Source organism: Epinephelus moara, chromosome 22, assembly GCF_006386435.1.
Source record: "Epinephelus moara isolate mb chromosome 22, YSFRI_EMoa_1.0, whole genome shotgun sequence".
Classification (NCBI taxonomy): domain Eukaryota; kingdom Metazoa; phylum Chordata; class Actinopteri; order Perciformes; family Serranidae; genus Epinephelus; species Epinephelus moara.
This window is the reverse complement of record NC_065527.1, coordinates 24851080-24865125: the sequence shown is the minus strand read 5'-3', so window position 1 is coordinate 24865125 and position 14046 is coordinate 24851080. Positions and strand designations below refer to the sequence as shown.

Below are 14046 nucleotides of genomic sequence, written 5' to 3'. Positions count from 1 at the left end.
AGCAGCAGAAAGGGAAAAGTGAGAAAAACTGTAAGGCTGTGGTTGGCGTTCATTGTGGTGATTGTAACCCTGGATGACTGCGGCGATGGTTTATAAACTCTGGAGTCCTCGCTTAATGCGATGTTAGGACGAAAGATAAACACGAATGTGACATTGAAGGAAACAACCCCTGTCATTAAACGCCCATTCATTTTGATTAGAAGAGACACTCAGCTTCATAGATAGTGGCGCTGGCACACAAACGGGAATGCTGGAACCATTTTTTCCCTGATGTTTTGCCCGGCTAGGAGGTTTAACATACAGTAATGTTTCTGTCATGGCTGAGCTTAAAACAAAACATGTCCTTTTGCATCTACTTCTACAGCTTTCTGGCGAAGGAATCCCCTGCTGTGATGTTTAGAGGGTACACTGGAATGCTATCACAAATATTTGGATGTAAGCGCCTCCACCGTGGGATGGTGGGTCTGTGGTATCCCTGTGTGCTTCAGTAAAAGGGGCAGACTGACACAGCCTGCAGCCTTGACACAAAAACGCCAATATCAGGGACATTCCTGCCCAGATGTGTCCCGAAGGAAAGATTCCCATGTTGGTCAACCTGCGTCACAACAACTACAGACTGCCCCCTTGCTGGTGCTCGCTGGTTGAATGAGCAGGTCCGAGTTTGTTTGGTTGTTTGGGTTTCGTTACGCATTCCAATGTCTTGGGTGAATGCAAGTACTTCCTCTCCCATACGGCCAGATACGCATAATTAATTGGATTAATTTTTGGGCCCATTCTAACATCAGACAGCAGGATTGTAATTGGAGGATTTGTGAAAATATACATTCATGCTTAAGTTGTACTTCACCATATTTGTTTTCATTCAACATGGAAAGAAACCACAAAACATGTTCATTGTATCCTCTTAAAGTATGAGTCAAAAATAAGCCACGACTGACTGTAAGGTTGTCACAAGGGTCCTTTAGTACTTATCTACGGAGTTACTGTTTCATCCAAGGGTGACAATTAACAATTCTGTGAAAGCTGTACATCCAGTGAGTGCTACAACATAATATCACAACAATACAGAGAAACATTTCACTTTGGTAGAGTGTCCTTGACACTGGTTCAAGTTGCAACATGTTTCATTTTGTAGTTTGACTAACTCATAAAATATGTGTTGATACAGCGTATGAAATATAAAACTGAAAGGCCTGCTAACAGCTTTGGTTCTGACTTTTGTTGCGATGGCTGGCTCAAACCCTCGACAATCAGGATTCGACATTAACCACGGCCCGTGGCCACAAAAAGTCACTCTATGGCCTTCAGATATCCTCTGTAGGTGGCCCTGTGTGGCTACCTGTCTCAATGAGATTACCTGCCTAAATAATGGATAGATAAAATTTAAAAAAAATCCCCATTAGTTTCTAATCACCTGAACGTAAGAATCGTTGTGTTTTTGTTACCTTAAAATGAGCCGTTTATATCTACATATGGAGTGGGTCCTCTTCCACAGAGTCTGCCATGTTGTTTCTACAGTAGCCCAGAACGGACATACCAAACACTGGCCACTGTAGCTCTGCTGCACGCTTGGCGCATGGGAGAACCTTTAGTTCTGCAGCCTCAACATAAGATGCCACTAAATCCTAGGCCTTTTAATAAACATTTTGTTAAGGTTTTCATTTTTTGGAGTGTCACAGTTAAGGAAGGCTGTGTTAAGTTGCATTAAATTGCCTTTTCTGCATTGTTTATACACAAGTTTACACTGACGCCATTACTCTATTATGTATCTTTACATTGCAAATAGTGGTTTGCTGCTTTTGTAATGTTCTAAATGTCACATACAGCTTCTTTTAAATTGTTATCACCTGTCCTTGACAATATATTTTAATGCTTCCTGGCAATCTTTTAAATTTTTTTCCCTCCCTTTCATGAGTTTCTGTACAAGAAATTTAAATTAGACTCCTACATACATGCACTCAGTGACTTGAGTTATATGTGCTGCTGCTGGAATCTGCTCAGAGGATAGCTTAGTTATCCCTGTCTGGACCAACTCTGAAAATTCATTTCCACTATGAATATTTGATCGTAAAAACAAGGAAGTGTCCACACCAGCATATCAATAACAGAAAAGCAAACATTTCTGTTGGATGTGCTCACACCCGCTCCGGAGTGCTAAAGAACTCAAAGTTCAGGCAAAACATGTTGTCCATCTCTCTTTTTTGATGTTAAGAGAAAGTTCAGTCCTTTCATAACAGTGTCAGAATGTAATTTGTATACTTCATTTGACTTCTGAGATGAATTGGCTTTTAACTTACATATTACAGATACGCAGAAGAGTTTGTTTGATTCATCTTGCTCGGGGGCTCGTAGTTAATCACTGAAGGTATGTCCTATAGACATAACACTGTCAGAGTTCTTGATTTAAAAAGTCCTCTCAAGCCAGAAGCTATTCATGTAGTGGGATTTCTGCACAGTAGTCCCCATATAGGAGAAAGCTAAAAATGATGATAGTAACAGTAAATAGCCATGTTGATGTTTTGGAGCATGTATTTTCCCAAAGGAAACTAAAAACAGAAACAGTCCTTCCATTCTCTCTTCATTTCTCAGGGCTTTTGTATTTTTGGATGTTAAACCTCATCCCATTAAACATTGAAATCTCAAATTTGACTCAAGTAGAGCCCCATTTCTGCCAATTTGTGTTTCGAAAATATGATTTAGCAACAGATTCTTCACATTTTACACAGACCTTCTTGAAATCAAACCTTGTTATTTCATTGTGGTTTTCTATTGTTGTAACTTGAAGTAAATTGGCCGTTTACGATGCTCATTAGTCATTTGAAAAATTCAACACATCAAAATTTCACATCACGTTTTCCTCTCTGTTTTTACAATTTGTGGTTTATATTAACTCTTAACACTGAATAATGATTTATAAGGGCAGGCAAGTGGAACATATTTTAAACATGAATATGGAAAATCGATTTGGCCTATAACATTTACCGTCAGGTTTGAAGTTCTGATTTGTTTTAGAAACAACCAGCAAATCAACCAAACTTGACAGCTCAACTATTGGCTAAGTATTCTCACTTTCTTTCATTGTCTGCCCTGTTGACAAACCATTGTGACCGGAAAGCTTTGAAATGGTGTGCCTCTGAACCTGCCAAGCGATTTTGGGCACCTCCAAGTACGCACAGTGATTTACAGAGTAATTCATACAGAGAAACGGTTGGTTTGTTTTCAGGTTGTGTACACAAGACTCATTATGTCCTTGGAAATGCACAACTGAACACGCCATTGACATCAACACAATAGCATCTTGACAGAAATACAAAGGGGAAGAAAAGAAGAGAGACAGATGTAAAAGAGTCTTAGAGCAGAGGGTGCTGGCAGTAGATTGGTTGTTTTTCAGATGGCAGTCAGTCTTTCTGTCTGAGAGAGTCCTGGGATCAACAGTTTTTGGTCTGAGCAACAAAGATGTGGCAGGGGGCTGGACCACCCACCTCACTGCAGACCCCTGTGTCTACCCTATATGATAATAACTGACCATTTGCGAAGCTACACTTCCCTTACTTATATTACTGTTGCTACGCCTGTTAGCTTTCCAGTCTTGCACAGCGCATATACCTTCTAAAATGATGACAATGGCACTCAAATTTTGTCATTTTTAAAGCAATGGGTCCTTGATTTCAGAGAGAGGTAGTCAAAAGCCAATTGGTCAGTTCTAGCAAAAATGGATTTCGTCCACTGAATGGAAAATGTAAGATTTGATCAGCTGTAGCTACCTTGCTAATTAATCTAATGTTAGTCTGAGTGGGTGGAAGTTCGCTGCAAAGATCAGCCTCTCATTGGGCGGAATGAGCCACCCGCTGAAGTCCCACCCTACCACCTCTGGTTGCAGTTTTCAACACGTCTCTTACTAACTTTTGTGGTGTTTGATCTTGTGGGGATGTAGCCATTTTTCTGCCATGGTTCGCGTCCTGTAGGCGATATTTTTGTGGCCGTGTTACACCAAAACCTGTTTCCCCCCGGCAATATTTTTGCAAGCGCACCGTTGCTGTGGCACCGCCAAAAATGATTGTGATTGGTTGAAAGAAATACAAGCAGCCGGGGCGTTTTTTTCTCCAATCTTAAAGTGAGAGTCGGCCCAGCCAGACCTTTCTTTTCTTGAGAAAGGTCTGGTGAGCGAGACTAATCTAATGTTGGCTCCATGAGCTTGTTGAAAATAATGTCTCCCTGATGTCTTAATGATTTGTTTTAAAACAAGAATCCTCTAAAAAGATCATAAATGTGTACTTCATTGCTACGTACATGATACTGTGCTTTAACTGTCAAAAACGTAACACTATCTTAGGATATGTTGTCAGGGCTTGCTGGAGCGCAAATGTCCGGAAATCCAATAAAGAGCGGAGCCGCTAATGTTAGCTTGAACTCTCATAGCATGCAGGAATGTTTGCACAGTGGGGAAATACAATAATGAATGTTCTAGGCATAAACGGCTTTTTTTCAATGGTCTAGTAGTAATTGATGAGGTGGGTGTACTTCTCACTAGATGATTAGGTTACCTAGGGGGAAGTGGGTATACTCTCCTATATCCTCCTGAGACCCTAGCCCCTTTTACACTGAGGGAGACAAAGAATTGCGCGCCCTCCTTGCCCTCGCAAATGAAGAGGCCATTAACCGTCAGATGACGGGAACGGTGAAGAGCGGGCCGACTTATGAGAGAATCGGCGAAGGACTGACTAGCCGCAGCTCCCCTCCCACGTCACTGTTTACGTCACATGCTGAGCTACATGTTTTGTTACTTGCTCACGCCCCCCATTGCCCCGAAAAAGGCGCTTCTGTATAAACAAAAGTAGGCAGGTGGCATTTTGCCGCACTCCCCGATTTTGTTTTTATACTGCCAATGCTGAAGAAGACTGATTGGGCTTTCCTGCAAATTTGCACAATTCCTATCTAAGAAGGGCTACTGTGTCCTCATATGAGTACATCACATTTTGGGTTTAGTTGACCCTTATACTTAATTCTACTAAACTTGCTGTCCTCGCTGTCCTCGTTCATGGACACTTTATTGTGCCATCTAGTGGCAGAAGGACCCCAGTACACTAAAACAAGATGGCAGATTGACACAAAAGTCAACAAGGTCCAAAACCTGATCAGATTTTATGGTTGAAACTTGTTTATTTATGATTAATATTTTTTGTAGTTTGATATGGCAACAAATTTGACCAATCTTAGCAACAGTAACAAGATAAGACGCTGTTAGGAAGTAGGAGGAAGTACTCATTTGAGGACATTGGCACTAAATTGACAACGTTGAGGTTTCTTTTAATATATATCTTTATTGGTTCCAGCTGATCCCAAATAGCTAGGACAATTTAAAAATGCATACCAAACAAAAGTTCAGGTCTCAAGAGGATATAGTACATTGGCTTTTTGGCGGAAAGCTGGATATACTATAAATGGCTAGAAAAAAGGGTGGTTATACCCTTCATACCCTCCATTACACTGGTGCTTTTTTTTCTTTCTTTTTTTTTAATAACCTGTAACACCACTAACTAATGTTAGCTATTTGCCTTGGCCTTGGTAATAACGCTCATTTGTTGTAGGTAGTAGCTAGTTAGCAACCTGCTAACGATTGCAGTTTACGTTATACCAGATCAAGTTTTTGGTTTTAAAAGGGCTAAAATAAAGACTTGGTCAAATCCCCCATTTCAACATCAAGTAAAAGCTATCTTTTTTTTCCACCAAGGCATGGAGCACGTCTATTGGGTTTTTATTTTTTAGTTTTCCTGTTGGCCACTCTCGCTATTGACATTCTTTGAGAGGAAAAAAATGTGGCAGCAATTGAGTAAAGGCCTGGCTGTTGGCCACTGGGGTGAAGGTCACAGAGGTCAACTGTGAGTTCGACCTGAGTTGTTAGTCACCTAATCTTGACAGAGGTTAAGACAGAGAACCTTAAAACTGTTTCAAGGTGGGTTTAAAAACAAACAAGCCAGTGAGTGAGTAAGACAGCTCTCTAAAATACGTACAGAGGTTGCCCATATCTGTATTATAAAATGCTGGAGGGTGACAGGGCAGTGAGTCAGGGTAACACCTCCTAAAGCCCTACCAGAGTGAATTATAGGACTGGGTTTCCAAGGGGGGCTGTCCAGTTCACTCTTCATTGTTGGTGGGCGATAAGAAGGCGTGAGTGTATTTGCTGGTGTTCGTTTCAAGATGGGTGTTATAAGGAGTGCTAATTTGGGGGGTGAGTGTTCATACGTAACATCCCCCATGCTTTAGTCCATTAAAGTGGTCTGAAATGGATAAGGGATGCGTAAGGGATGCATCCCAGAAGCCAGACCAGCCCAGTAACACCATCACCATCACCATCACCTTCCCACAGGCACACACACACACACACACACACACACACAAACAGAAAGAGCCAGAGATAAGCAGAGTTGTGACAGAGCTCTAGCAGTAAGTGTTTTATACAGTCCAGGCCTGCTATTTTCTAACTCTCCCAGTGTCTCGCAGCACCACTACTGCTGCTGTTTAGGAAAAGATCAAGACCCCCTTTTAAAATGGCTAAATGGGGAATGTCAGAGAAGTGGTAAATATTTGCAGTAATCTGTAACGATGATAGCAGGGAGTATCATCTTGAGGGATTATCCTGTTCTTGGTTCTCAAGCGATGGCAATTTAGCAGCTGCACCATGACAATGTGCAGAATATGTATGTTGGAGCTCTCAGCTGATGGATTTTGCACCTTTTGCCTGTGAACACTTGTCCCTCTGTATGATCAACAGTCCCTGTGCTCTTAAAAACTGCATCCTGCTACATGTTTTATGTTGTACAGCTTGTCATTTACGTTCTAGACAGCCCAAAGCAGCTCGCTTAGTGATTCGCAGTCAATTGTACCTCATAAACTGTCTAAACACACCAGTCTGCACATGCAGTACGCAGCATTGTGAAGCTGCAGTTAAGGTACTAATGGATCTCCATCGCTGTGTGTCGGGCAGCATCATTAGTAAAGTCACAAGCAGTGCACATGAAGCCAGACCACCTTGAAACCTTTATGCCTTGCTGTAAAGTAGCACTTAGGGAAACATAAACTTGTGTTTATGTGACTCTCACTTAGCAAACAGTGATTTTGTGAAACCAGAGGCTAGATTTAGTAGTTTCTAAAAGCAGAGTCTGGTATTATTGCACTTTCTGGAATGTCCCCAATAAATCACTAAAAACACAGATTTATTTTTATTTTGATGAAAGTGGAGTTTAAATTCTTTCTCTTTTCAAAGTGTGAAATGTTCATGCGCAGGTTGTCAAAAGTTAGTTTTTTAACTTCAAATTTTAAAGTGTAACTTTTGCAAGAAGAATTAAACATTCTTTCTTTTACAAAAAAAGAAAGAAAAGCTGAATTTAGGAGCAATAAAACACGTCATTCCTCTCTTCAATACACTCTGGGTTTTGCAGTTGCAGCCTTATTTGGCCTGGTTTGACCGGAGGCTTATGGTGGCTTATGTTGGCCAACTTTAAGTAACTATTGCTGTATAATGATATTACCGAGTTAGTTTACTGGTTTTATGGCTCTTCCCCACTGTACTACTGTTACAGTAGGTATTTAGTGTGATATCATAATTTTCACTTGCAGCCACAGTGGCTGCCCCAGAGCAGAAGTTACAAGGGTATTACTTTTGTTTTGATGTTTAGCGGGGGCACATATGAATTGTAGGTTTTGGGGTTCTCCAACAGAAAATTTTAGCATCACACGCTTAATTTTCTCAATTCTTGTGTTTCTTTAATGCACCAGCTTGTCTAAAAACTCATTTTTAGAGCAAATTTTGCGACCCTTCATGTCTGAAACCTCATTTTGAGTTTGAATCCGACTGCAGATAGCCACTTAGATAGTTACACCTGACTGTATTCAGGATGACCCCCATTTTTCTTAGTTTAACCCTGAGTTGGTGGGCTCCAGCTCCACAGAGAGGCTTACCAACCCATACAGCTTTTAAGCCATGTTTACTAGTCTGACACCTGCTTCTCGTCAAATTCCAAATTGTGAGAAGAATTTGTGAGTATCAGACTAAATTACCACTTGGCTCGACTTCATTGGCTTTTTGACTCTGTCTCTTGATGAAAATGATGAGGAAAACAGCACCATGAGTTGAATTAATTGGTTCCAGTTTCAGGTCAACTAAACATGGTTTAGTTACAATATAATCTGTAGAAAATCAGCCATTGGCATAGGCTTAGAACCCCATGTCTTAGTAGAAAATAAAGCACTACAACCTTTGCATTCTCATTATGCACTCATATTTATTTCACCATCTCAATCCCATTCCTAACGAACACAAATTCGCATTTCTGTTCTGGCAATGACAGAGAGTGTTTGCTTTCATTGCTGACAATAGTTTCTATTGGTAGTCACAGACTGGAAAAGCACAGCGTTTAACTGGAGCCGAGGTTAGAAACCATCTAAATAACCAAACACCCACATAGACCCATTTTACGGCTTCCTGAGTGTTGATTTTACATGATTGGGCGTGTTTGCGTAATCTTGTTTCTCCTTGGTACTTTCCATTTATGACCCCCACCAGATCCAGCCATGAGTCAGCCACATTCCCTACGACAAAAACCATGAAGTGATCGCTGGGCTTAAGTTTCTGTCAGCCATGTGTCCCTTCAGTACCTTTTCTCTCAAGGTGACTTACAGTATGCAAAGCTGAACACCACACAATAATCTCAGCATATGAGTAAACTGCAGTGCAAAGCTGCTGCTGTAAGATGGACAAAGCATTGAGCTTTAAACTGAAGATTTGATCTTCGGCCCCCTAAGAGGATATGAAAACAACCTACACCATGCACGGAGTTCAGAGATTTTACATTTCTAGATGGACGAAAAACCATTTCCAAACACAGTCATATTCTCTGGTTCATTATCAGGCAGAGTAATCCATCATTACTTGAGCTTCGCGAATTCCAGACTCGCTGTTTTCTTTCCAATTCCTCGGGCCAGGCTATTGGAGGTTGTGTGGAAAGTGACACTTATATCAGCCTTATGTAGTTCACAGTTAGGGGAAGCAGTATTATGCCTGAAATCCGGCCCGAAAAAATGTTACATTTCACTTTAATATCGCTGCCAAGAGAGGATATTACATTGAAAAGCTAATTCGACTTGGCAGACCTGTGCAAATGGCTGAGAGCTGCAGAGCAAAGAGATCCATCTCTGTTCTGTTTCATTATCTATCAGCCTGAGATTGATCGAAAAGTTGCAATCCATCTATTTATTATAAAAGCAGGAAAAAAGGCTGTGCTTTTCTCTTTGCAAGAGAATGTTCCACCAGAAATATCTACAGTGCAAATATTATCAAGATTTTACTGTGCCAGTAGATACAGATATATAGATTTTTATGTTAGTTTTAAAAACTTTATGTTTGCCAACATGGGCCCAAAACCAATATATATACAGTATGTATCTACTATACACAGTCAGCCTTGTCGTCTTATTTATTCACTGATCTAATCATTTGATCAAATGTAAATTGGAAGCACTCCAGCATACAGTTGTCAAGATTGGGCCATAATGGAAAGCCCTGAAGAACTTTAGATCTTACCAGCCTTTTACGAACTTGTAAATTCAGCTTAAAGTATGGGAAACAGAAAAGGCCAGCTCGTCTTAAAGCTGTAGTCGGTAACTTTTATTTTACAAAATAACTTTTTGTCATATTTGCCAAAACTGTGACTAGATCCTGGCAGTAGTACATGATGATCAACCAATCAGAGCTCATGTCAATCAAAGCTTGTGAACTGGGGTGAAGCTGTCAAACCAGGCAGCACTGATCAATTATGAATCAAGAGCCTGCTACTACACCGCCATCTCAAAATGTTTTCAGAAACATATTTTAGTGTACTGTTTACCTGTAAAGTGAGAAAGTTTGTGACCCAGCTGCCATGTTGGAAACAGTCAAGCTGAAACCAAGCACTGCCCACCAGCCAGAGCAAACTTTCTCATTTTACAGCTAAACAGTACACTAACATGTGTTTTTTAAGACTTGTGAGGTGTGAAATAGGCAATGCAGTAACAGAATCGTCATTCACATTTGATCAGTGCTGCCTAGATTCACAGTTTGACCACAGTTAATGAGCAGGGATTGACATGATTGACAGCTGTGTTAAGGGCTCCTCGGCTCTGATTGATTGTTTTCCTTCAGGTGTGGTGGATTCTAGCAGATGTCATTTGAGGCACTACTTTGTTTCATTGCACGTTTGTGTGCGACTTCATTCAGGCATTTGGACCTCCAAATGTGAGTCGAATAAGTCACTTCGACTGGACTGTTAGTGGGGGTAAATCACCGGGCACCAGGGCTAACACAATAATGGTTACTCCAGTGTATACCTACAGATGGATGAAAGGATTTGTGCTCTCACCAGCTGCTCCCTATGGAAGTTTCTTGCAACCATAGGCTGTATAAAGTTTGTTTGTGACTTTTGAAGCCTCAAGTTCAGGATTGTTGTTGCCGTCTTGGTTTTCTTGAGCCAGAAGTGAACATATTTGGACGAGAAGCTGTATTTGTGGAGGAGCTATGGGTGGATCTGACTGAGAAGCCGAGGACGCTATAGGCAGGCACCCTGTCGCTCAAGTGGCCCCGCCTTTAAATATGCATAACTTTGGCCCTTAATAAAATGTAAACCAGTGAGTTATGAAAAAATTCACCTCCTGTACAGCTGTCATGAATGTAGAAATTAGCCATAGAGAGACCACAGCTGTGTCTCTGTGTGAAATGTTTATTTCTGCTGTAAAGTTGGGCATTTTAACACAGGGGTTTGTAAGGATTGACTCTGTTTTGGATCCAGCCTCAAGGGGCCATTTGATGAACTCCAGTGTTTGGCACCTCTGCACTGGTTTTGTTTTTCAGCTTTGGAGGCTGCCGCTTGCTTGCAACCCACAACAAAGCATTTCCCTCCACTAAATAATTCCTCAGTGTGTAAGCGCTTTGGACTAGCCCACAGCTCCAGTGCAGGATGAGAGCTGTTGCTAAGGACACTAACACATGTGATGTGCTGTTTGACTCTAATTTGTCTTGGCTGATGCGTTCCTGAAACATGGCTGTTACAGCCCATTGATGACCCAAAATCAAAATTGAGAAACTCCCCACTGGCTGATTATTGAATCCCCTCAGTGTGTGTTCAGACTGCGAGAACCCAGATGAACAAGTGGACACTTAAAATCCAATCAAGTCAGATTTATTTATAAAACAAAAAGTAACCATTCACAGATAATCCCCTCATTATCTAATCAAAAGCTGAGAAGCAAGGGAACAAAATGATGTGAAACACTGTGAAAATAAGACACAAAGATTGCAAGTACAAGAGGCAAGTAAGACCCAGTAGGTTTACCTAAACCCTAGAGAATCCAAGCACAGATTCTCCATATCTATATGAAGACTTGTATCCAACACAAACCTCCATCTTGTCATGTGTTTGTGTTTGGAGTTAAGGATGAAAGAGTTCTTTCTAGACAAGCTCCAGTGAATATCTGTTCATCTGTGCCTGTTCCATCTAAAGCTAACCACCTACATCTGGCTGTGCCTATATTGACCAAACCCATTCTTCAAATGATGGAGAAAATATGTTTGTGCATTTTTTTAGATGTACATTGGAAACCTTATCCAGTGTGCACCCAAAGGAGCGTAGATTTTAAAAACTAGTTTAGAATATTGTATCCTGATTTAAGTACATTATGTGGCATCTTTGAAATCTGCTATTAGCATGAATGTGTATACGACAAAGAGGAGAACAAGTGGGGACAAAAACAATGCCTTACATCAGTGTACTCAGCTCATATATTTCTTGGAGTTGAAAGCAGCCTGATGTCAGTTATAAAAACATCTTTTACCATTTTACCGCACTGTGATCACAGATAAAGTGTTGAAAATCAGTTCAATCCAGGACTAGATTTACTAGGCCAATGGGACCAGTTATATCAGTAGCTTATGTGCATCAGATGCTAAGGTGGCTTCTGAGTTACATTGCATCTGGACATCAATCTGGAGGCACCATGATCCATGATACCTTGTTTTTTTTTTGTTTTTTTAGAGTATTCTGCATCCATACATTGATGGCGCAAACCTACAAGTAAACAGTAGAACTTGTGTTGTGTTCTATGTCGGACTTAGGGATGTCATGAGAACTGATACTTACCAAGTTGATGCCGAAATTGTTTTTCGCCAGTATGGTAGGTACCATACGTACCAGGGATGCAGTTCTGACACTTGCAGATCTGACAGGGTGGCAGACGTCTTCAAGTGTCAGCGAGTGCAGCTGCAGCTTCTTTTCAATAAGGAAAGCTCTTTTTCCTTAGGCCTTTGCTAATTCTTTGCAAGGGGAGTGATGCCTATTTACACAATGCTATAAATGACAGCAGTATGACAAGGCGCCGAGCATCGATTTTGCGCTGAGTGCTGCACGTTTAGCATTTTCTTCTGGTTGCTGAGAGCTGGAAAATGTTTAACTTTGGGTAAAAAGTGACAGTGACAAGCGCAGACAAAAAGCCTACCATTAAGACCAATTGTCACACAGTAGCACTGTAGGCTATATGTAATATGTTTCCTCTGCCTCAACTTCTCATGAACCCACATAGACTAGTACTTTGCATTCGAAGCAGATCATCTGGGATTAATAATAAGGTTTAAATGAAATTTAATCTAAATGTTCCCGTATTAAAGAGTGTATGTTTAAGTACAGGGGGTTTATCATTCTTTTGTTTTTCACCCTGGTATCAAATTGGGTATCAAGAATCGTGGAATGTCACTGGTACTGGTATCGACTACATTTCTGGTATCGTGACATACCTGCTGTAATCAAAATCGACAACTACACTATCTGTCAGTTATGGTCTTCTGCATCATATAAAGTTGCCCTTTCTTCATGATTCTAATTCGTTTTCTGCAACCTTTTTATTTCCAGATTGAGAACTACATCAAAGAGAGCATGAAGACAGAGATGGCTCAACTGCAACAGAGCGCCGTCCACAACCACACAGCAGCCATGTTGGAAATGGGCACCAACCTTCTTTCTCAGACAGCTGAACAAACACGCAAGCTAACTGACGTTGAGACGCAGGTAACAACCCCGAAAAACACACTCACACTAATCTTCTCAAACATATAGATGTGTCCCATTTAACTCTTTTTCTTATGTCTTTCTCATGCACACACACCCTGAGAGCATCCATGTTATGCTCCATTAACTGAACTATCCCCCGGTCCACTGCCCGAAAAGGTTACAGAGCACTGGCCAAAGACAATACTGATGCTATATAAATGCTTGTCCCTTCTTTGAGTTATATGGCTCAGGTTACTTTTGGTGTTTATGTGGAGGAGTTTGAGGAGGTGTTGATGGAAAGTTGTGAAGTTAGCAGTGGGTAATTTTTGCTGAAGTACTTCAAAGACAACCGTTTGCAAAGTTAAAAAGGATAATCATAGCAGAGATGAATATCTCCTAAGTATTACCATGTGTTGGGTGAACACTTGACAAAAAAAAAAAACAAAGTAAAAGTTTTATATGCGCCTCAAATGTGCAGTGTGTGTCTGGAAAGCCTGAAATACAGCCCTGTGCTTTTGGTTTCTCTTCATGGTTTGGAGCACATGTTCATGATAGTAGCTAGGATTAATGCCATTAATATAGTATGTATAGAGGCATAATATCATCTACTATCTGTGCATGTCTTATCATGGCAGGTTCTGAATCAGACATCCAGGCTCGAGATCCAGCTGCTGGAAAATTCTCTCTCTACAAACAAGTTGGAGAAAGAGTTAATGATCCAGACCAATGAGATCAACAAGCTGCATGACAAGAACAGGTAAACACTTCAAGCAAACAAAACTCACACACACTGGATACCATCCACACTGCAGCAAAGACAGACTGGAGGAAATGAAGATGATACATTGTCAGGAGAAAAACCAGTCTGTGCTGCCGTTCTCTGCGTGATTGCATAAACAAAATCAAAAGCTTGCTACCAGCTCTCACTGACTACCACACAGTGTGTCCATTTTCCAAAACAATATTCACTTGTATA

The 14046-nt window shown here is 40.9% G+C and overlaps 1 protein-coding gene across 1 annotated transcript in view; it reads left to right on the top strand.

Moving 5' to 3' along the window:
* angpt1 (angiopoietin 1) overlaps positions 1-14046 on the top strand; it is a 78613-nt gene that overhangs the window by 15420 nt on the left and 49147 nt on the right. Inside the window, exons 2-3 of the mRNA XM_050035134.1 lie at positions 12933-13088; positions 13706-13827. Coding sequence (XP_049891091.1) covers positions 12933-13088; positions 13706-13827 — 278 coding nt within the window. The remainder of the gene's footprint in view (positions 1-12932; positions 13089-13705; positions 13828-14046) is intronic.